The sequence below is a fragment of the Oreochromis aureus genome, linkage group 20, assembly GCF_013358895.1.
Source record: "Oreochromis aureus strain Israel breed Guangdong linkage group 20, ZZ_aureus, whole genome shotgun sequence".
Taxonomy (NCBI): domain Eukaryota; kingdom Metazoa; phylum Chordata; class Actinopteri; order Cichliformes; family Cichlidae; genus Oreochromis; species Oreochromis aureus.
The window spans coordinates 25,708,696-25,733,348 of record NC_052961.1 but is presented as its reverse complement, the minus strand read 5'-3'; the positions used below and the strand labels follow the sequence as shown (position 1 = coordinate 25,733,348).

The 24,653-nt window shown below is 40.7% G+C and overlaps 1 protein-coding gene across 1 annotated transcript in view; it reads left to right on the top strand.

Annotated features, from left to right (window-relative positions):
* celsr3 (cadherin, EGF LAG seven-pass G-type receptor 3) overlaps positions 1-24,653 on the top strand; it is a 119,551-nt gene that overhangs the window by 55,333 nt on the left and 39,565 nt on the right. Inside the window, exons 11-20 of the mRNA XM_039604686.1 lie at positions 664-833; positions 1,546-1,731; positions 4,154-4,264; positions 4,415-4,583; positions 15,937-16,078; positions 18,094-18,214; positions 19,867-20,050; positions 21,140-21,241; positions 21,343-21,437; positions 21,809-22,018. Of these exons, the coding sequence (XP_039460620.1) occupies positions 664-833; positions 1,546-1,731; positions 4,154-4,264; positions 4,415-4,583; positions 15,937-16,078; positions 18,094-18,214; positions 19,867-20,050; positions 21,140-21,241; positions 21,343-21,437; positions 21,809-22,018 (1,490 nt within the window). The remainder of the gene's footprint in view (positions 1-663; positions 834-1,545; positions 1,732-4,153; positions 4,265-4,414; positions 4,584-15,936; positions 16,079-18,093; positions 18,215-19,866; positions 20,051-21,139; positions 21,242-21,342; positions 21,438-21,808; positions 22,019-24,653) is intronic.

Here is a 24,653-nt window from a genome sequence, read left to right as displayed (position 1 = left end):
AAATAAAAAGGAAGAATTGATGATGGAAAAATACAGTCCAACAGACTGAGCTAAGAATAAATTTAGCCCGTGAGACAGTTGTTACTAGATATCTGGCTTTAGTTCCTGCGTATAATTGAACCGTAATAAACCTTTAGAGATTTCCCTCTCATGAGTGGACATTCGCTAGCCCAGGTGGTTTTACTCATTTATTTTTACTGGCATGTCTTGATTGCGAGCACAGACGTCCAACTCTAAGGGGAAATAAAGCGTCGAGATTCACGTGAGGGGAAAAAAAGGGGAAAAAAACATGGTGTTTATTGATCTCAGTGACAAATGTTCACAAGTTCTGGGACTTAGTTTGTACTTCAGAGACTGCAGTGTAACATATGTTTCATCATTTAATTTTGGAAGCTTTTATACCTTTGACTGGAAATTAAACAACTGAGGAGGCTGTTTGGGCATGAAATGCATTAAAGATCACGTCATGCCCATACAGACATGGTCTGTTTGTCCTTCAAACGGACAAACCAAAAGTCCATTGATGCTACATGTGCTTTGAAAAACACACAATATTAAACAAGAATTATGTTGCAGACTGATGGATAAGAACAACAGTATCATCTGGAAGTTGTTTCGGAAATTTCACAAATTTTCATTTTCGTTTTTTTCTCTTCGCCTCAGTGATGACACACGTACACCGCTTTCTGGGTAACAGCGCCCTCTGGTGGGACCTGAAGAATGACGTAACCATTTCCGCGCCCTGGTACCTCGGCCTGGTGTTCAGAACCAGAGCCCGCGAGGGGACTTTGCTGCAGGCCCAGGCTGGCCAGTATATCAGCCTGGTGTTCCAGGTGGGCACGAACACATTTAACATTTAAGAGGCAAGGCCGAGATGGTTAGTGGAGCAGGGATAGTGGATATATTGAGGATGTTGAAGATAAAACTGCAGAGGGTTGATGTAACGGAGGAGGGATGGGCTGAGATGGATTGAGATAATCTGCTGTGATAACCTTTAAAGGGAGGAGCCAAAAGAAGGAGAAGTAGTATTAATGCAAATTCAGTGGTTTACATTTTAATAATAATAAAAGAGTCTACAGCTGCGACTACTGTTCCCTTTTAAATAACACCAGGCTCCATGGAGTCTGAAAGCAGTTCACATTTCTTTAAATGTATCCATATCTGGTGTTTAAGGAGCTTGTTATGTTTCACCCTCTGAAACACTGAGTGTGGGTACATCTATAAATGGTGTCGTTTCCTTTCACCAACCTTTCCACCATCACCAGAAACTCAAAAAGCTTTAACTGCATTTAGGCTAAAACACAATTTGATCTTGTTTATATACTTTAAGTTTCAGATGCTAAATCCAAAGAGCGTTTTAAATTAGCAGAATCTCGGTGGAAGCTGAGCCAAGACATCGGATTTCACGCTCCTACACACAGTCACACACACAGTCGTAGCTGTGGATCGTTTTTTCTCCCTCGCCCTCTTTTTTCTTCTTTTTGTTTTTCTTTTAATGTGATTTGCGAATTTTATTTATTCATTTATTCTTCTCGCTCTCATCAGGTAATTAATGGTCAGCTGGTCTTTTCGGTGACCCGCGGCTCAACCAGACCGGTGCGTTTGCGGTTGGATCAGGTTCAAGTGGCAGACGGCCGGTGGCACGACCTCCAGCTGGAGCTGCGAGACGTTCGCAGTGGCCGCGAGACTCGCTATGTCGCCACACTGCGGCTGGACTTTGGACTCTATCAGGTAGTGCAAATTATCATCGAAATCTCAAAGCGTTTTTAATCCAACTTTAATGTCCAGCTATCAGGGAGCACACTTACACTAGAGGCACATAGTACAGTCGATTTTTTTTAAAGGGGAGAAAATTAAAGTCCTTTAATAGCATGAAAAAAAAGGAAATTAAATATTAAATTTATCCTGCAAGCATAGTTTAAATGAATAAGAAAGTTTTTTGTCATATCTGCTTTATGAAATCAATAAGGCTTAATTTGGCTTAAAAATTAATTTTTTTGATTGTGTTCAAATTAAAAGAGACAGTTCTTTTTTTCCAGTTGTAATTCTCCATTTATTCTGTCTGTTTGAAATCTGCAGCTTCTTCATGAGCTATATTATTCGGTCTAATCACCAGAGAAGTACTTAATTGAAATTTTAAAGCATTTAATATGAATAGAGGCAAGCAATCCTATTTAACTTCCTCTAATCCAGAATGTCCCCATATGCACAGACGTCTCTCTCACTTCCTGCTTTGAGCCAAAGTGATGAAGGATGTATTTTAGGATGCTAAACATGAATAAATAAATAACCAATTGTATGAATTCCTTAAATTAAGAAAGATATTAGTTTATTGTAGGTTGGGCTGGTGAAAACCACCAATCAGACGACCCCTTGTAGCACTAGACAACGGTGGGAAGGAAGAACTCCCTTTCAACAGGATGAAACCATGCTCAGGGAAGGGCAGCCATCTGCTGCAGTTGGCCGAGGGTGGGGTTGGAGAGAAGAGGAAAAAAGAGAACATAGGGAGACGGAGGACCCATGTAATGATATGCAGTGATGTATAAACACATGGAGGGTAAAAAGAGGTCAGTGGAGAAGAAATAATCAGCATGTTACAGAAAGTTCAGGGTCACCTAATCAGCCCTAACTGTAAACTTTATTGAAATAAAAAGTTTTATGTCTAATCTTAAAATTACTGGCATACATAGCAGCTGTAGATGAAAAGGAAATGCCAAGGTTTTGGCGTGCTTGGTCAACAGGTGCTTAATAAAGTGCTCTTGCAGTCTGTGTTTTTGAAAGCAATGTTCTGCAGGGTTAAATTTTTAGCTGAGATTCTAATATCGGAGTTCATTTTCCTTTATTTACATTACATATTAGCCACCGGTATATTTCCCACCACATGAAAAAAGTCTTTGGAACATACAAAAACGTATTCCACACACGTCTTAAGGTATATTCATAGTACATTTCAAGTATATTTCATCAAAAGTAAACCTCGTTATCTTCCTATCTTTTTATTTCTTACCGCTATATTACTTCTCCTTCCTTCTGTTCTTTGCCTAACAATCCTTGACAGTGTTATACAACATCCTGCCTTTTTAAAACAAATACAAAGCCTATCTCAAAGAAACACACACACATTCGCACATACATATAAATGTTTAGAACATATACAGGTTTTTCTATAATCCTGCAAAGCGTCAGACTCCCCAAGATGTGGGCTCCTAATCCTCGTTTCACTAATCTCCGGTGGATTATTATGTCAGATTGTACTGTGCGATGTTTGTTTGCGTGCATGCGCTCGTATGATGTATGCGCCCGTACATATGTGGCAGTGACATGAGCGCAGAGAAGCACATGCACAACCACTGTCCGTATTATAATCATCTTTGGCTCGGTTTAAGCAAACACAAACAGCCTTTGTCGTGTTTTTATGTCGTGCTATTCCTTAAATCGTCTGCCAGCACGTTATGTCTTTCATCTGTTCATTGTAGTTCACCAGGCTATTCTCCAAAGTGCATCAAGTAGCACACTGAGCAAATGGTGCAGAAAAACATTTCAAATACAAAATTATTAAACAATTAAACGGCAGTTGCCTTTGAAAGGGGTTTTGGCACGTGTGCCGCTGTTATCAGACATCTCTCAGCTTCCATTTTAGCATCTTCTACTGCTGCTGAAACGGTGATGAATGCGGCTCATTGATTTTGCTTTCATGGTCCTCTCAAGCCAAGTTGCCTGTCAACATTTCTTCACAATTCTGCCGGAGTTATCACTTGAGCATTGACCTTCTCTGCAGTGATTGCATATTATGGTTTTCTTCTGTTTAATGAAGCCAATCATTCAGTCGAATCCTCTCCACCTCCCCTTCTATTTGACTGACACAAGCCTCACAATAACCTGGCGCTGCTCGCTGATATATCGGTAAATAAAAATATAGCGGTTTCTGGAAATCAATAATCCTTCCAGGAAAAAAAACGTATCTTTTTCAGTTCATTTTGATGTAAACTCATAACAGAAACATCTTTTTATTACCTTTTTACTGATGGTCACTTGCTTGTAACTATTTTTTTTACCCTTCATAGCTGAGTGTGTTTGCTGCTATTAATAATCATATTCTTTGCCTTTCCTGTCTCCATCTGTTCTCCCACCTCTTTCCTTCTTTCCCCATTAGGGAACAGTGATAGTGGGAAATGAGATTCATGGTTTGAAGGTGAAACATCTGCATGTTGGAGGAGTGCTGGGCTCTGGGGAGGTTCAGAATGGGATAAGAGGATGCATACAGGTAAAGGATGGAGTTTTTAACTCATACAGTGAAGATAAAAATAAAAGTAAAAAATGACTCTGGGGTAGGCCGGTGAATACGCTAATACAGCTGCTATTGTTTTTGTGTGTTGTGTCGAGGTAATGTGACCCTCACTTTCTCTTCCTACAGGGCGTTCGATTGGGCGTGAGACCGGACGCCCCCGCTCTGCCCCGCCCCTCTAGAGCTGTCAAAGTGGAAACTGGCTGCAGTGTCGGTAATCCCTGCCTCTCGTCTCCCTGTCCAGCTCATAGCCGTTGTTCCGACCAATGGGAGAGGCACACCTGTCTATGTGAACCCGGTGAGTGAAGCAGATGGTGTGGGCTTTGTAGTTGAGCTTGAAGCGAAATATAGAGACGTCCATTTACAGATGTGAACTAACATGTAGTGTGATGGATGGGGGTCTCCAGTTATTAGCCATTTTTAAAAACAACCTTTTAGTTCAGGAAAAAATTACTAATATTTTGACTTGTGATGTTAAACTGTGCAGTTATTAGCTTGATGAACGCTCATGTACGAATGTTGTAGGTTTGTAAAAAAATTAATTTAATATAAGTGTTAGTGTGTCGTTTTCATGCTACTGTCACACTAAGGTAAACAGTTGTTGGAGACCGTGGCATGAGTGAAATTATTGGGACTGTTCAAAGTAATTTTGGTACGTCAAGACAAAATGGCGTGAGGTTTACATCTGTTTGTGATAACACAATAGTTAACAGATAAATCATGAAAAATCACAAGTCTGTTTCCACCTGTTGCAAATCTGTTACCGTCCACATGTACATAAATTCACTACTCACATTCAGAGTCCAGCCAGAAACAGCCATCGATCTGAAATAGAAATTCCGAAATTCCTCCACAAATAGAGACGTAATTGCTACGAAAAAGATGATTTAACTGAAAAATTATATAGACACTTGGCAACCTTGCTTTTATATAGGGATGTAAGTAGAGCTGGTTAGCAACCAGCTAAATTCAGTCCTATAATGCAAAGAGATGTGTTGCAGACAAGTTGCACTCCTCAGTTCAGACAGACTTAGACTGATTGCAGATGTCTTGGCAATCTGTATGAGAGTGACTGCAGTCGATCTGAGTCGGGCCCTGATTATGTAGAGACAGGCTGCTTCCCACCATGCGACCTGTGCATTGATTGAAAGTGGTCGTGCAGACGTTGAGGGTGTTGCAGTTAGTCTTTGCATCTGCTTGTAACTGGTCTGCGAAGCTGCAGTGAGGCTGCCATCATATTTTTCCTCTAGTGTACCATTAGAGAGCGTTGATGTTGTGTTTGCAGCAGTGGGTAGCTTTTTGTGGCATCACTTTTTTTTCTCTCTACAGTCAGATTATTTTGCGACATAATGCTCCCCCCATCCCTAAATGACCCCCCAAAAAAAAAAAAAAAATTTTAAGATTGCTTCACCATCTTTGTCCCATCTCCTGCCTTAACCAACGTCTGGTAAATGCAGTATGCATTTTTTTTCCACCCACAGTCTTACATATACAGAAAAAGGCAACATGGTCACAGAAATATGTGAATTTGTAACACCTAAAACGAAGATTAACACATTTAACAAGTCTGCAACAACTAATAATAATAGTACCCCCTTCCCCCCAAAAAAACAACTAAAAAAATGCTAAAAAGGATTAATGTGATGTGATTATTGTAAAATGAATAGATTAACAGACAGAATGTAACACACCAAAAAGTATTTTCCTAGCCTAGCCTAGCCTAGCCTAGCCTCCGAGCCAGGCAAAATGGTCTAAAGTTTTGACCATTGTAGGCATTCAATGTAAAATAGCTGAGGTTTGAGAGTAAAAGGTTAAAGAAGCTGGCTTACTGAGAAACAACAAAAAAGGGGAGTAATTATAATGTGTCCATATGCGTAGGTGTCTCCCAGTGCTGTAACTGGGTTAAACTGATATTTGGGTTTACATAATGAGTCCCCATCCACCTGAGACCAAGAGAAAGAGACCGACTGCAGGCTAACTTCCAAAAGCTCCTTAGTAAGGTGAATATAATGAGGTGGAATTAATGTGGAGGAAAAGAATATGATTAAAAGAGAAGGAGAGGGGTGGAGAAGTAAAGAGACAGAGGAGAGAGTAAGGAAAGTCTATACTGTATAGAGAGATGCAGGGAGGAAAAAAACAATAGAAAGATGAAAAATGCAGAGGAGGAACAAAGAGAGTGAAAATATTAATGATTAATGAACAGAAAAAGGCGGGTGACAGAAATAGTTTAAAAAAATTGAAAAACACAAAGTTTGGAGGAAAGAAGGGAAAAAAAAGAGGGCGTGAGAAAGTCAAATCAAACAGCCTGAAAACACTAGTGACACGTCTGGGAATATACGTACACAGGGATCCACTTAGATTTGAGAGAAAATTAACATGACAGCTGCACACATGAGAGAGAAGCAGGAAAGAAGAACAGCGTAAGGAGTGATATTCGATATTTATTTGGAGCTAGCAGTTAGCAGCAGTGCATGCAACAGAAGCCCTTCAGCTCTAAAAGAATTGATGTAACATGTAAGGGCAGCTGAACGGGAGGCGATTAAGAGAGATTATTTATATTATGGGTAAAGGGTTGAGGATACTAAAGACTGCCTGGCAAGTTAGCAGAAAAAGAACCATTAAAGAGAAAACCAGAAGAAAGACAAAAGTTGCCTATCCATGTTTTGAGATTAGTCACCTGCCGAATCTGCCTCAATATTTCTTCAGATTTTTTCTGTACATGTAGAAAAACTATACTCTTCATTTTTGTCATAAAACTCAAATATTTCTTTCAGATTACGAAGAACTTTTGTAATGTAAAGCAAACAGCGACAGAAACAGTAAATTATAATCAGGCAGCATCCTCTAAGGCTGAGACGTGAAGCTGAGGCTGAAATGCAAAAAAACTCAAGTTCAACAAGTTTCCACTTGAGGCTGGTTCCACATACGGGTCAATGCCAGTAGACCCAATGATAGATGGGCACCTTTCTCTCTTTATAGAAAAAAAATGTGTTCAAAGCCTAACAATATGAAAACAAAGTTTAAAGCATTTTTTAATGAAAAATCTACTGATGTGTTTTTTTTTTTTTGTAACTCATTTGTTAAAGGATCAAAATTATGAAATGTTTTTTTTCAGTTTTCTTGTTTCCTGTTTTTTTCATTAGCCAAAATTCAGTGTAGTGAATTTAAGCTTTACTCCCTCATCTAAGTATGGCCAAAATGATAAACCTGAGTCCACAAATTAAATGGTACACTTTTATATCCAGTTTATGGTTACAACACAAAACTAACTGGAAAAGTGAAACCCATGGAGAAAACTCATCCATCCATTCATTCATTATCTTAACCACTTAGTCCTCTGTCACACAGGCCTACAGACTGATTGGTGACCCCGTCAGGGATTCCTTGACTAGTTTGCAAGTGGTTGTTAAAGGTTCCATGTGATCACTTTGGTTTCTAGCAGATTCCCATAGGCACCCATCGTATGTATAAAAAGTGCCATCTTGTCTGCAAACATTCACCTTTAACTCTTTCTGCTGTAGTGAAACTTGGAAAAAGTGCAACCCAGAGAATGGAAAACATTTGTCTTCAGCAAGCAAAAGTTGCGCGAACGGCACTAGTTTCACTTAAGACAAACGTTCTCTGAACGATAGAGATTTTGCAAATTTCACAGAGACAATCATAATCACAGCAATCACTCACCTACAGGTCAGAGAATTACCATTTTTCCCCTGTGACTGGTGGTTGCCTTATGGTTGTTGAATCTCTAGGTCTGTGAGAATGGGGCTTCATGCAGTTTGGGTTTGGGGGAGACTCTGCAACAGATTGCCAGTTTGTCACAGGCCTAAATTGGAGAGATGGACATCCATCAGCCAGTTTTGAATCACCTTGAGAGGACACAAGCAGCCAAAGGGGATTCATTCAGTCTCAACACAGAAAGACCCAACAGGCCAGCAGATTCAAACCCAGGACTTTCTTGTTATAACGCAGCGCTAACAGTGCTGTTCTGTAGAAGTATAGTATGTGATTAGATTGCCATTATATTCTTTAAAAACAGACAAGCAAAATGGGTCACAGTTGTCACATATCAGACTGATTTTGCTTTGTAAGGAAAAGCAGCAAGCTTGAAATGAGATTCATGAGATTGGTGGTATGTCGTGCTTTTTAGCCGAAGATGCCTGATTGCTAGGTCAGACTTGTGTCAGCACACTAGAAGAAATAAATAAATAAACATAGCAGCTTACACCCTCCCACGCCTGTGAAAAAAAATACAGGAAAGAGCGTCAGGTGTAACACTCCAAAGTCTTCCGCATAGACTGCTACCACAGCAGCTACTTTTAGAAGGCAGAAGTAGGTGATGAAAAGTTATCCAAGAAAGAAAAAGTGATGAAAATGCTCATGATGCTTGAGGGAGTGAAAGAGGAGTCAGTTTGTGACTATGAGGAGGATATAGTGAGACAGCCTCAGGGCTTGACAGCATGGAGAGGAAGCAGAGAGGCACTGCAATCCCTGTAGCATCCTGCACCAGCCCGCAAGCTAATGCTAACACCTTGACTTATTAACTTGGAGCATCACACACACAGATGCCTTCACACCGAGACTCAACCACACATATTACCACACACACACACACAGCGTTTCCACAAACTTAATATGCGTGCAATTATTTACTGTACACACATGCGCTTTCATTATCATTACATTTCATCAGCACAATGAACATTAAAAATTGAGACTGTTATAGAATGAATGCCGCTTAGAGACAAATCAAAGTTTAATAACGGCAGAGGGAGAAAGAAGTAGATGCGCACTCTGAATAATTCCCTTTCATGTGTGTGTTTGTGTGCTGAAGCTAGCTTAATGGGTCTCGTGTAACTGACAGCGCATCTGACCTGCAAAAGGCCTCCTAGAAGAAACACACCGCCTCTCTGTCAATCACACACACACTGAAACAAGGTTCTGCATGACAAAGCAAGGAGATATCTGCCTTCTCATCTCCTCACTGTCTGTGTGTGTTTGTGAGAAAGCATACAGCAAGTATGACTTTTTGTGCGTGTTGCTGCCAGCTGCTTCAGACTAATTGGCCGCTGTGAAAAATGAGATCTAATATGAAAAATTGCAGCCATGTTGATTTATGTCCATTTGAGTTCTCGGGACTGTTTAGAAACCAACACGATCATATGCAGAAAACACAATTGGAGAACGAGAACTCTTGTAAATGCTTTTACTGCAGCAGGGAGTCATTCATCCGTGTTTTTGCCTTTTGCCGAGTTGTTAGAGACTGTAAACAAGTGCCAAATAAATATTTCTTTAAATGGAGTTTGACGGGGGAAGTACATTGTGTGAGGTTGTTGGTTTGGGCGTGGTGTGCAGCTGCAGTGTATTAAACTCCGTGCCTCTGGGAAAAGTGGTGGAGATGTATGAGCTTCGAGTTGTAGTTTCCTGTGCTCTAACCTATAGTAGATGCCAGATCCTCAGGGTGCTGAATCAGGGTAAAGTTGCACTCTGTGACAAATGACTCCTCAACTGGAAGTGTCATTTATTGATCAGATGTGATATCAAAATAAAAAACATACAGGTTATATAACTATATGAATGGTGTACTGCATGTGCTGTGTAGTGTGTACTTCTTTAATCAAAAATATCTCTGAAATGATTGCAGCTCGGAGGTATAAAGTGTGTAATAACATCATGACACTGAGTAATGTCTGTAGGGGATACAATGTCACATGTAAAAGCAGTTTAAAATAGCTATACTACATCAGCTCTGACTCCAGATCTCCAAATCAGCAGCAACATCTGCAGCAAAGTATTTGCTTCAGCAGCAGAGCCAGAACATTTTTATGAACTGATTGGGCTGAGACCATTACTTGCATGGTGCATAAAGATAACACAGGAAGTGATCCTTCAGTTCTTAGGCCTACAGCAAATCACTCTAGGCACTTTGATAACTTATAGCTAGTGCTGTCAGCGTTAATCTTGTTAAAATGATGTTAATGCCATAACCGAAAGATTTCTGTTAGCGAGTTACGCGGATTGCCCTGTGCGTGGGGCTGCACAGTGTCAACGCGTTAGCTCGTTAACGCATCAAAAGAAAGAGCAGGAAGTTAGATTTGTAACACTTTCAGATGATGTGAAAACACTGATTGCTGGAATATTTCGTCATTAGTGTTAATTAGTCGATGAAGCGCTCAAGAAAGTCAAGTTAAATAGTTGATGTCACTGTTGAAATGTGTGTTTGTGGGAACAATAGCATGGTGAAAAGGTTCTGCAGAAAGCTCTGATAGAAAAGGAGAAATTAATGACTTTAACAACTGTTCATTGATTTTTGTGGGGTAGCTAGAGGGTTGGCCATACGTCAGTGTGTGGTGTTCATGGCCTCCTCTTGATACTTTCTTTTACCCAGGAAATATTTCTACATTGAAAAACTATTGGGTGGAGATCTTCTCTAGATGTCTAATCATGGTTAAAAAATACTCCAATGAAAGTTTGAGTAAGATGGTGGAGGTCGCGCTGATGCCAGTTGGAGGTCCTTTTTAAAGATCCCCTGTATGTCTGAATTAGAGTAGAGAGAGTCTGTTTTATTTTTAATCAATAAAGAGACAAAGAGTAGAATACAACAAAATTAAAAAGTTTCTTGAAAAGAGACAAACTCATTAGCAGTGAATCAAACTCTCACACACAGCTTCATGCTTTTGGGTCCACAACTGAAATGACTGAACTAATTGACTTGTTGTTTGATTGATCCCGAGTTTATGATGGTAACATCATGACCAGAGTAAGGATAACTGTAAGAGTCTGATTCATTCAGTTCACCATGCAGCGAATGAAACAGAATTTAAATGTATAAAACGGCAGCTTAACTGTGTTAAGCTGCACTGGGGCGATCGTGGCTCAAGAGTTGGCAGTTCGTCTTGTAATCGGAAGGTTGCCGGTTCGAGCCCCGGCTCCGACAGTCTCGGCCATTCCATTGTGTCATTGAGCAAGACACTTCACCCGTTGCCTACTGGTGGTGGTCAGAGGGCCCGGTGGCGCCAGTGTCCGGCAGCTTCGCCTCTGTCAGTGCGCCCCAGGGTGGCTGTGGCTACAATGCAGCTTGCCATCACCAGTGTATGAACATGTGTGTGAATGGGTGGATGACTGAATGTGTAAAGCGCTTTGGGGTCCATAGGGACTAAGTAAAGTGCTATACAAATACAGGCCATTTACTTTCAAAGACGCAGTGTCATGTGACCTCTATGGAAACGACGCTGACATGCGCCTGGCTCCGGTTCAGTTTTTGGCATTGTTCCACAACCAGTTTGGATCAGAGAGATGACACTGGGGTTTCAGTCGTGTTTGCTTGTCAACCTCTTGATGCTATGCAGCAGGGCACAGTGGGTTGCCTTTGCACAGAAAGTTCCTGCTAAAACATGTAACTAAAACAGCGATGCACAAACCGAACTAAAAGTTCAGTGCATATTTGAACGAGTGCTTTCTTTCATCGTGAGCTGCCGTTGTCACATAGTTACTGAACTCGGCGCTCAGTGTGAGCATTTTGTTTTGGAAATTTCGACATGCACAATCTTTCCACTGTCAGAGAAGACAGTTGGATACACAGAGGATGACGGTTCAGTGAACAGATGACTCATTGGTCTTTCCTGATTGTAGTCATGTGGAGAAGTCAAGCTGATGTTGTGTTACAGGAAAGTCGGACGCGAAGCTGTGAGTCACGCTGAATGTGTGTAGCGCTCGAGAAGCACAACTTTTCAAACAAACTCTTGCACCCTGACTGCGAAAGATGAAAAACGCACGCACACCACTCTTTGTTCTTCAGGCTCGAGCCTCTCCCTCGCTCTCGTGTTGTGTCGAGAAGGCCAGTGTCATTATAAGCGTCTGAAAACAGCCAAGGCCGTTGTCGTCTCCCTTTTTTCTGTTGCCATGGTGAAACTGTAAAGATGTATAGTGCTTATAGAAGATGATTGAGTGTTCGTGTGTGTGTACCTATGTGTGCGTGTGTGTGTGTGTTCAAGAGAAAGCAACAGACGTGGAGAACAATAAAATTAAAGGTGGAGAAGACAGAAAATAGGCTCAATGTTTTTGTGCATTTGTTGTTAAAAGAAATTGTGAGATGAATAATTGGAAACTGAACAATGGCTGCAATTAGCTTCACTGTGTGAAGTTTGGAGATGAAGCTGGGTTAGTGTCTGGGTTTTTTTTTTTATTATATAGCATGTTTGGGTTTAATTATGTACAGAGAGCAGAAAAAGTTAGAAGGCGATGCAATTGCTGAAAAAAGATTAATTTGAATGCTGGTGTAAATGAATACTGAGTACCAGCAGAAGCCAAGGCCACAGGCTTGAAAGCAAAGGGCCTTCTGTATTTTCTTTAGACGGACAAGTGAAAGCAGACCTTGCACATGTTTGTCTGCTTCGCTGAGAGGAATGCAGACCTCAACAAGCTGCACGCACGCATCAGCCAGTCACACTTCGATCTGCAGAGACGTCCTTCTGTTCTGTGCCGGTAAATTAAAAAGAGGGCCTGAAAGCCAAACTGGCTTAAGACGCGAGGTGAAAGCAGAGATTTGTTGATCGGTCTGGAGTTCTGGGTAAAATATGATGAAAACAAGTCGTCTGTGTTTATGTTGTACAAGCAATCAATCATGACTGATTGGCGAGGACAAATTGTTTGACTCTCTAATGCTGTCAGGTAAGAATTTAGAATTTCTAAAACCTTGGTTTATGACAGCCTCATCTTCACGTTGTGTTTATTAGTAATTAACATGCCTAAAGTAGCAAAGACCTTTAATTCCCACGGCAGCCATAAACAAATGCACGATAGGTCCACATACAATAAAGGCATGAGTCTGTGCTACCTCGTTAGATAGAAATCCTGGCATTTACATGTTATTTCTGTATATTTGATAACAACAACCTTGCTAAACAAAAATATATGTTAAGTAAATGAAACCTCAAATAATAAAATATTGGCAAATTTTTAGAAGACGAGAATCCCCTGAGAAGGAAAAACCCAGCTGTATCAGTTGGATTCATTATTAATTATTACAGGCAAATCTTAGTTTTATTTTGTATTATTCATTTGAGTCTGTGGAATGTTTTATTTTAAATTCATTGCTTTTATTTCTGGCTTCACGTGAGTGTAGATTCTTTTGTCATTGTGTAGTCCTGTAATATTTAAATCCCCCTATTAAATGGCTAAATAGCACAATTATGCTCTTTTTAATTTAAAAGGAGGTCTAGGTGAGAGGCCTTCACTATTTGTGCTCAATACACCGCAAAATATGCATAAAGCGCTCAGCTTTAGTCATTAGATTAAAGAGGGGTTTTTATGTGCTGGCCTGTATTACCATATAAGAGGCGGGTGTGTTTGTGTGGAGTGTCTCGGGATTGCATTGAAGTGTATGACGGCTTCGTTCCTCATGCTGCACACAAGTATACCTTGGGAGTGTGCGCGAGTGTTGTTGAAGTGGCTTGTTCAGCTGTGTTGAAGTGGACTGTCTTTGCTTTTTATGTAGCGCATTTCTGTGCTGTTATGAAAAAGAGACGTTTACACTTTCTCTTCCAGTGACATTATATTTTTTAAAATCAGTTTGCTTTTAGTTTTTCTGCATGTGACTTGTTGTCCATAGTGGCACAGATGTTCCTGTACGCTATCTCAGCTGCTTGGTTGTGCCTCAGTGCACACACAAGGTCCACATACAGTAAATATCCTGCTACTAAGTGTGGGAAAGTCTCCGGGCACCTTGGCACAGTCTGCAGGTCCTATCTGCTTTGGTAGACTCCTGCCTCTATGCGTCTGGTGCTTAGGGCCTGTTCTTGTGCTGCCATGATCAGAGCCTCTGTGCTGTCCTTTTAGCTGTCCTTTTCTGGCCACTGGTAAGATTTCTTGATGTCAGCCACTTCCTCTATTTGTCAGTGGTTCATCCCATTCAGGGTCTTGGTCGTGTAGATTGCTCCTCTTTCTGTTCCTCACCGTCTGTCTTCAGCTGCCTGAGGCGTTCTTGGAGCAGCTCTTCTTGGGGGCCTGATATATTCACAGATGCTCTGTGTTTCATTCTGGATTGTGCCTCTGACACTCACTTATCCTCACCCTCACCATTTGCAGTGCTCATAGAGCCTCAGGGTGCTGGACTTCAGGTTGTGAGGAGTTTTTGTTTCTTCACATCAGTGGCATCTCTCTCTTCCTGTGGCCAGCTTCTTACTACAGCAGGGTATCTGCTGAGCAGTAGGGAGTATGTATTGATGGCTTGGATCTTATTCCTACCATTCAGCTGGCTTTTTAAAACCGTCTTATCTTCTGGAGATATTTGGCTTTGGCTGACCTTTGTGCATCTTTATCATGGTTCCCCTTGGATTGTGGGATACCCAGGTACTTGTAGCTGTCCCATATATCTCCTGTTCCTCCTTCTGGTGGCTCCACCCCTTCAGTCCAGGTAGTCTCTCTCTTTATTACCATTTGGCCAAAATTACCAAAATGTACCCACTTATCCAGGCTAAATGGCATCCTGATGTCCTCGCTATCGATCCTGATGAGGAGGATTGGTGAGTGTGAGGTGACTGATGGTCACTCCAGTACTGAATTTATATCTGTATCCAGTCTTAGTGATGAGCAGGCTTACGGGACTGACGCCTATGCAGAACAGCAGTGTGAACAGTGGTATATTTTGCACTTGATGGTGACACGTGTGGTTATTACCAGGTACTTCTTGGTGAGTTTGAATGTTGGCTTTCTGCCCATCCATAGTTCTCACATTTGTTACATATAACCTCTCTCATTGGGTCGGCATATGTGATACATAATAGCATCTCTGCATCAGTTCTATATTATCAGCCATTGTCCATGGATGCTTTGTTCCAGTAGCCTACTTCCCATCAATATGTCTTGGTTCCTTCATACCTGACGTGCATATATATTGCTGTATAGCAAGTGGAATGTTTTCTTGATGCTACTCTTGTACTTGTTTTGAACTCGAAAAAAAAAACAAAAAACAAAAAAGGAGGAAGCGCTGTGTTAGTGTTTCAGTGGATGACAGTGTAGCAATGCACCGTTGCAGCATGTTTTCCAGTGGCTCACCCAGCCGAAGTGCGTCAGGAGAATGACATTTGTGATAATCGCTGTTTGATGTTTGAGATGTTTACTTGCGAGTTGACAGGTTATTATGTGTGGTACACAGATGGAAGACGCAGCGCTGTCCTGCATATTAAGATCTCAGTGTTTGCTGTGTTCTGCTTTTATTTCATCAAATTACTTGGAAGGGAAGTTCTTTACACAGTAAGGTTGTCTTTATTTTTCTGTAGACGATTGTTTCCAAAATAAATCAGTTTTTAATGTTAATAAAACTTGGACATACTCAGTGTTAATATTTAGGTGGCAGAAGGATGAATGGATATTTTCTTAGACCCACTTAAATATGCATAACAAATCTCCTGATAATTTTTTTATAAGTTATTATAGCAAATAAAATTGAGGGTTAATCAGCCTACTTACTGACTTCCTCCTTGTGTCCATAGAGTTTAAAGGATGTGCCACTTGCTCAGGTGGAAGATACACGTCCAGTGAATTTAATCAAAAATATTGTTTAATATAACCTGCGAAACAAAACAAAAAACATTTAAGAACCAAGTTTTCTTATTCTGCTGAAGCTTTTTGACATCTCTCTTTGTGTCTCTCAGGTTATTATGGGAAAAGCTGCACTGACGCCTGTCATCTGAATCCATGTGAGAATGAGGCTCACTGCCACAGGAAGCCCAGCTCTTCCCATGGATACATTTGTGACTGCGGAGACAACCACTACGGGCAATACTGCCAGCACAGGTACACAGGCAAACGCCCACACAACTGATGTAACATTTGAACTTCGGGTTACCTGCGAGGTGCCAACACAGACTACAACTCTTTGTAGTCTCTAGCCCACTTAAGCTCTGTTCAGTTATGTGTGTGTCTTGGTAGCTTTAGTTCAGCCTTGTTGCCCCACATCTCCAGCGTTCCATGTAATCCACTGTGGGATGAGCGGAGTCTCAAGTCAAAACACACACACTCAGAGGTTATCTGTGGTTATGTTAAACTGTGTGAAGTAAGCGTGACCCTGACCTGACCCCGCGCCTCTTTCCTGCCTGTGAAATCCACACAGCTTAAGATTTATCTCATGAGCTGCTCATTGTGTGAGCTTTTGTCCCAGATGAACATCTTTGATCTGGTGTGTATGTTTTTCACAAAGACACACATTTTCACCTGCAAATGAAATATCGTAGAGTTTCCATATGTTTGATTGGCAGACAGTGAGAGTTGTATGAAAATTAAATCAGCATTAAGACTGGATTTATAATAATTTTACAAAGATTATGCAACAAGTCATATCCGTGCACACACACATATGGCTCATTAACCATAGGTGGTCACGAGTGTACCTCTTTTTCCTTTTTTTTAAGTTGTCACCATGCACTGAAGGATGATAACATCAGAAATGGATCGACATTTTATATTATGGCTTCTTTTATTTGCAGATTTGCTGATTTATACCATTTTAAGGTTCAGGTTTTTATGCCTCAGTACCTTCAAAATTCTGTTTATTTTAGCGAGTGAAATGACATAGTGAGCTTGTTATATTTTATAGAGGACTACTTCTGTCAGTCATCGTCACTTTGGGCGATGATTGACAGCTATTTGCATGAAGGTTTCTGCAAAGGTAAATCTTGCTGCTCTAGGTCTGTTAGTAATGGTTCCCTGCAAAACAATGCAGCGATAATGTTAAAAGCATACGTGTATTTCCCAGGTGATGAATGAGCCCAGCTTACCAATATCCATGTCACAATAATGAGCCAGTTCCTATAGAATAAAAGTTCAGACTAACCTCTAAAAATTAAAAGTTTTAGCCGTTTTAAAGCAAACGTGAAAAATAATCTTAAATGACTTGCCAGTTTGAACACATTTCTCATTTAGGAAAGACCCCTACAAGGCATATATTCATCAAAGCACAGCTGGAGCAGCTTCCGCTTAAGGCCCTGTCTTTGTTTCTGTGCACCCTGAGTTATGATCAGACAAAGTATTTTGCATTTAAACTGCCAAAAATACACAACAGGGAGAGTCAACCCTGATATTCAGTTACAAATCACTCACATCTGAATTTTGCTCTCCGAGACTTTCCACAAGGTGCAATTAAGAGATGTGCACAACAGTCTGCATTAACTGCGAGAAGCACTCATCTCCTCAGTGAACCATTAGACGCTAGACATTAGAGACCAGGAGGAAAGCACATTAGCTGAGATGTGAGCAAATGAGAAGTGTAGTGAACATAAAAAAAGTTATTTTTATGGAGTTGAAATTCAGTTGCAGTTTAGTAGTTTGAGAAAACAGGTTTTAAAACGAATCAATGAACTTAATAAATGTTTTAAATGGGTGAAGGAGGCTTTCCTGTTATAATATGCGACTGTTCAAAGTGTGGCTGTGCCAGTAATAAGAAACATTTAAAGTCTGTGGCTGTGTAGGAAGTCTAATGCATCTTGTAAACCTTATTGTTAAAAGCCAATCGATATATTGTGTATAATCATATCTAGTTTCTGTGTCTCAGCAAAAGTGCAAATTCTTTGTTTGTACATCTACCTCCACATGTCAGTATTAATATTTTCTCCCAGTTCAACCTTTGCTTCCTTCGTTTCATACTTTTTTCTTTCATCTCTTTGTTCCCACCAATTATTTGGAAATCAGAGGGAACGTTGAATCCTTTGAAGAGCGATTAAAAGTTTTTGACAGGCTGTGTTGCTCAGTTGGTGTTTTTCTCTTTTATCTGATCTATCTTGTGTTAATGACTCTGTGTCTCTGTGTGCGTGTAGGATTGATCATCAGTGTCCCAGGGGTTGGTGGGGATCTCCAACCTGTGGACCGTGCCACTGTGACACCAATAAAGGCTTCGATCCTGACTGTAATAAGACCAGCGGACAGTGTCAGTGCAAGGTAACCAGGAGAAACACACAAAGTGCATACAACGATGTTGTGAAAGGTAGTAGAAATACTTTTTTTTCCTCTGGGTGTGTCCGTTTCCTCTGGATATTCCTCCCATAGTCCCTAAGCTGGATAAAGTGTTAAGAAATTAGATGAATGGATGGGTAGTTGTTGTATTACTTAAATCCTGGAGCTGCCCAAAAAGTCATTACAGCACTTTTGGTATAAAACCGAATATTTAAAATTGTCATGTTTAAAATTTATGCTGTTTGGATTAAAAATACCTAATTAGTAAACTGATCATCTGCAGACCACCCAGTAAACACCTCTCAGGTTGATAGGCTATCCAGATGTTTAGACAACAGCAACCACGATATGATGATTATCTATAGATATTGAAATTTCCGATCCGTAAATACACGTGTATTGATATCCTCTTCTGTAGCTGCTATATTGAATCCTGTTTTATCTAGGCTTTAATCCTAAAGATAATCTTTAATCTGTGTGATTTCCCCTAAATCCACACCTCGTGGCTACATGAAGCACACATGATCACAGATTGGGGTCAGGGTTAAATTGGGAGGTTTAACTGAACAATCTCTATATTGAATTCCAGCTGGCAAGTAGTGTGTAGGTGGCATAAACAATGAGTGTGTCGGAAATGTGGTGCCTTTTCTCTATAGCTGATCACCGTGTTGATTTGACCCCGGACAAAGTAGTTAACAACAACTTAGATTCAATTTGAAGCTATTTTATTCTTCTCATTGTTGTGGTAACACAACAGTGCTTTCATTTAGCCTACGTGCCAATCGTGTCGAAGCAAGTATTGCAGTGGACATCTTAAAGTAAGGTTTAAAATTACATCTTAATAGATTTATCTTTCTATACATTAACAGTTATTTTGAGAAGTCGTTCAGAATTACATTACATACACTGGTGATGCTGCACCATCATCCTCTAACCTGGTATTATTCTTGTCCATACTGCAGAGTTAGGTCCCATTCACATAGGCCTAGACACTGGCTGGCAACCTGCCTGGCAACCACCAGTTGCTAGGGAAAAATGTATAATTCCCAACCAGATGCAAGTGGATGTTGCAGGTAGCTGGCAGATGCATTGAAAACTATTAAAATTGCAGTGACACAGCCCTGGAGACTGGTGAGTGACCCAATCATAGTCTGTTGGGAAGATGCCAACTTGTCTGCAACTACTTGCTAAGCTGTGAAGAGTGCAACGCAAACAGAAAGTGGAGAATGTTGTGTCTTTTGAAACGTGTTGGTTTCAGAGGTAAAGAGCCAGCTTTTGCTTCAAAGGTGAACATTCTTACTTCCAAGTTTCACTACACAGACAATTCTTTGTCAATTCAGTGTCTTCCAGACTTGGAAGACAACAGACAACTTTGGCAATCTGCTAGCGATCAAAGCAATCACAAGGAAGTTTTGGTGCTGTAACAACCTGCAAACACAATATCCTCTGTATTATCAAGCTGAGCAAACTAAATCATCAAATCTAATGCATTCATTGATGCTCTTCAACTCTCTCTTATACACAGCTCCCCGTCTGATTCGCTGTATAAATCTCACAGTCATGCACGCTGATGTAATTGTAACACACTGATAATTTGTATGGTTGAGACTCGTGTGTCCGTCCATGTGTATATTCAGGAGTTCCACTTCCGTCCCCGAAACTCGGACACCTGCCTGCCGTGTGACTGTTACCCAGTGGGGTCCTTCTCGCGGGCATGCGACCCAGAGTCAGGACAGTGTCAGTGCAGGCCTGGCGTAATTGGTCGGCAATGCAACTCATGCGACAACCCTTTTGCTGAGGTCACAAACTCAGGCTGTGAAGGTGAGAAAAAGAAGCAGGTCAACTGAGTTTGTAATTTGTGTTTGTTTATTTTTAGCTTATTTTCTTTAAAAAAAGAAAAAAAAAGAAGAAGCGAGCACCAGTGGGGGCTCTGAACTCTGTGTGTGTGTGCGTTTATTGTCATATTTTTGCATCTCACTGTTGCCTGTTGAGATTACTCCTGTTAACACAACAGGGGGCTACATCATTCACTCATTCATTCATCTGCTGATGTGAAGCTCCGTATCACATCTCAGGCGTCACCGCTTGCGGGTGAAAAAAATCAAATAAATAAATAAAAAACTTCAGTAATTCCAAAAACTCTGCCTGAAGGCAATATTAGTGTGAGGGAGCGAATCACTCGTAGAAGACGATTTGTTCTTAAAGCTGCTTTATGTTAAAGTGTGTCACTGTCACGGCTCCATTGATGAAAACGAACCAAATAAATGAAAAAAATCAGCTGCTTTTGCTCCAAGTTGGATTTAGTATTAAACCTTTTCTGCGAAGTCGTAGTTCCCAAAAGTTGTCAAAACAATTTCATCGTCCGTGTATCTTTTGTGGGACTGTCAGTAGACTGGTGGCAAACTACAGATGACTTTAAACAAGGTGTAATTTTTAAGATGGGTTCAAAAGCCTTCAGACTAAATTATCTGTAGAGACAAAGACATGTGAATGACAATAATGAGCCACTTCTGAGCTTTTACCCTATTTACCTTCCATTGTGTAATCACAGGATTCCCGTTTCTCCGCTGTTCCATCTTTTTAAAAATGGTCATGTTTGTCAAGCCTCTGCCTGAGCCCGGAGACACAAAGAAACTGTTAATTATAGTCATCGTCTATTTAACAGCTTCCAGTTGATTCTCTCTCCCTTTTTTCCCTGCTCTGTGCAGCTTTGTCAGTTCCAGCGTCTCCACTTGTAATTACTTCTTTTAGTGAGACGCTGCTGTTTTATTCTCTCACAATCATTTTCATTTTCTTCAAAAGAAACTTTTTAAAAAATTTATTTACATCGTGAGTCACATTTTGTCACGATTTTAAATGGAAAAGTTGTTGAGCTGATAAGAATTTTAATTGGTGTTCTCTCTCCCGCAGTCATTTATGATGGTTGTCCAAAGACCATTACTCAGGGGATCTGGTGGCCACGTACCAAGTTCAACCTGCCTGCCGCGGTGCCCTGCCCCAAAGGCTCTGTCGGTTCGTATACATTAACACAAGTGCATTCAAACACATTGATTATTCATGCCAAGTCCTTGTGAGGAGACATTTAAAAAAATGCATGTTTCTCCTCCTTGCAGGTGCTGCCATTAGACACTGTGATGTGGAGAGAGGCTGGTTGGAGCCGGACCTTTACAACTGCACTTCACCTCCGTTTGTGGAGCTCAGTGCTGCTGTACGTAGACCGCTAATGACAGTAATACAATAACTAATTCACTTTTTAACTCCAATCATTAAAAGTTAGTTCTAAACATCTAAAATCAAAATTTGTCCTGCAGGAATATTTCAATTAGGTTTTTAATTTTATTTTTTTATTTTTAAACAGTAACAGGAACCAATATTTTTAATATGCAGCTGGAACGCTTTCTCAGAGATTTACAATTTAATTCCTGTCTTGAAGTAATTCTTCAGTCTGAGAATTATTCAAGGACAGATTTGCCTGTTGGACAGACAGCAGAAATGCTCATGCATGCAAATATGTCATCTGGCATTAAATCTCTTCATTCATTCAATAAATATTTTTCCTGCGTCTGGATGTTTGTGCAGCTCGATTCCCTGGAGCGCAACGAGACAGAGCTGAACACCATAATGGAGAAGAAGCTTGCCCACCAGCTCCGTGATGTAACCGAGGCTACCACCCGGCTCTATGGCAATGACCTGCAGATAGCTGAGCGGCTGCTGTCACGCCTCCTCACATTTGAGACCCAGCAGAGCGGCTTCGGACTCACCGCCACCCAGGACGCGTACTTCAACGAGGTAAAAACGACATATTTTTGAAAATTCCTTTATAGTCTTTACAAAGACACACTCTGCTTGGGTCTGTGTATTTTACACTGATGTATCAGTACTTGGGGTGGAGAGATGTGATGAGGAGGCAGGTGTTGTGAAAAAAGGAAGACATTTTGCATTAACAGGGGCTGTTTACTGGTTCTTGATGATTCATCCTTTCTGATCTAAATCTAAGTGACGTCATGGAAAAAGTGTGGAAAGCAGCATTCACACAGACGATACAAACAATACAGCGAACACCATCATGAGCAGTTCAAGGACAACTTCTAGGTATATTGATAAAATGTTGCATTCATTGAGCAGATGTTGGCAAAAGCAGGACTGTTTAAAATACAGATGAAGTGCAAGCTGTGAAAGGTTGGTGGAAGAATCCAGGTCTAAAAGTAAGGGGTGTTTTTACGTGTGAAAATCAAAAGTTTTTCTAAATCTCATTTTATAGGCAGCTTTTATCAGTATGTCAATAGATTTAAGTGTAACTTAACAAGCGGATCACTAAGGAAAGCGTCCAACTAACTACTCTAAATGACCTCGTGAATATGATGAGAAATTATTAATAATCTCTGCTCTCTTGGTGCAAAATTAAATATTACAATAAAACATTAAGTTGTGAGTAAAAATCTGGAATGATGCGGACTTTGCGTTACTATACTCCTGCCGCTAGCAACTACAAATCTGCACAGAATCTCCCAAAGGACGTAAAATAGCTGCTGTTATTTAAAACTCTAGCTATGATTGATACACTGTACCATTATGGGGTACAGACCCAGTGACTAGATATTACAACGAGATGTCTTTTCTCAGAAATTGGAAGTAATGTTGCTATGGCGATGTGTTGACAGTAACTCGTGAAGTATTGCAGCGCGTCATCTCCGCATATTAACTGACAGGATCTCGTTTTACCTGATGCCGACGCCTTCAGCTGAGGATGCACCAGCTGACAGGCGATCATTTAAAAATTGTTGGCATTCTGACATAAAGGCGGTAACCAGACATCTCTGTTTTATTTTGCCATAAATATTTAGGCTTATATATCAAACTCAGCTGACAAGGAATGAGCTCCTGTTCCATACATCACGAGTAAGTGGCTGAAGAATCCAGGAATGCAGGACCCCCTCCTGCTAGCTTCAGCCTTCCAAACTGCTCGCTGACATGAAACTGACAGCTCACTCGCTTATAATACTTTACTGCAGTAGTTACACTTATTTTAATTCATGAGGTGAATTTAAATTGTAATTCCTGCTGGAACGTTTTCTCTCCACGTCACTCAAACGGTTGTAGGAGTCGTAAAGTATAATGTGGGATTTCTGCTAGAAACAAGCGATTTTTCTCATGGTTATTAATGGAAACCTCACGACATTTTTCCCTCTTATGTCTTTAACTGATGAGTTGGCTCCAGCTTTTTAATGTTTCAGCCAGGGTGTGATTTATCCACTTTAATTAGGGACCTTAGTGGGCAATAAAAAGATGTATCTCTCTCTAGTACAGTATCCACAGCTGACACCGGGATGCGATTCATAATTCATGCTAACAGGGAGGATTTTTAGCCACCCGATGGTAACCGTGAGCAGTAGAAAGTGAGTGGTTGTATTTTATTCTCCCAGAGTCTGAGCACAAAATGTCACTTGTGCCTATTTAGATGTTAAAGTTCTGTAATGCAATCCCCCCCCAGTGTTTTCCCACTGACATTTGCTTTGTTACTCCATTGATTCTGCATAACGCGCTTGAACTAGTCCTAGTTTAAGGTGCTGGTTTTTTGTTACATCTGAGCCACAAATCTGGTGGCCAGGAGACAGAAAGTGCACGGCAACACACTGGAGTAAGACTTCATCCTCCCTTCACTTTTCTTTCTTTTTATAAAGTCGTCTTAAACCTGTGTATGTGAATTTGTTGTGGCACTCAAAAGGTATCTTAGCAAACACAATCCACGCACACACACACTCAGAGACAGTTGCTATGGCAACTCAGCAGCAGCATTAATGATGTCCTAGAGTGAGTGAAAACAAAAACCTTTTCCTGCCTGTCCTTTCATTTAACCTGACAGTAAATCAGAAACACGGCCATTAGGGCTTTGCGATTGGTTAGCTGGTTTGTAGTGTCACGAAGCCGCTATACGGTGTGTTGCCACATTAGCACATTAATGACTGTCGTCAGCCCGGCTCACCTGACTCGTAACCTCGGCTTCTGGCTGTAAAACAGTTGTGCTGCCTGCGTCTGGAGTTAATGAGGTAGCTTTTGGTTTATTATGGCATCACTGAAGGGAAGCTACAGGCTGCCCTTTTTTTTTTTCTTCTCAACAATATAAAATTTATATCTGATAATACTTGACACATCATTTTAAACAACAGCAGCTATTAGGCCAAGATGAACAGGTAGTGCCGAACACGGTTTCTATAGTAACCCAGCGGCGGTAATAGAGCCCCGTGGCTTCAGCAGAGATGAAGGAAAGCAGGGAGGAAAGTAGAGTTTTCACATCAGGTATGTAGCAGTGAACGAAAGAAGATGAAAACCTTTCATGTTCAAGCTGTGATCAAATCCATCTGAATGCTGCTGTACTGATAGGAGACGGCTGGGGCTCACGTTTTGTCAAGTACGTGACAGCACA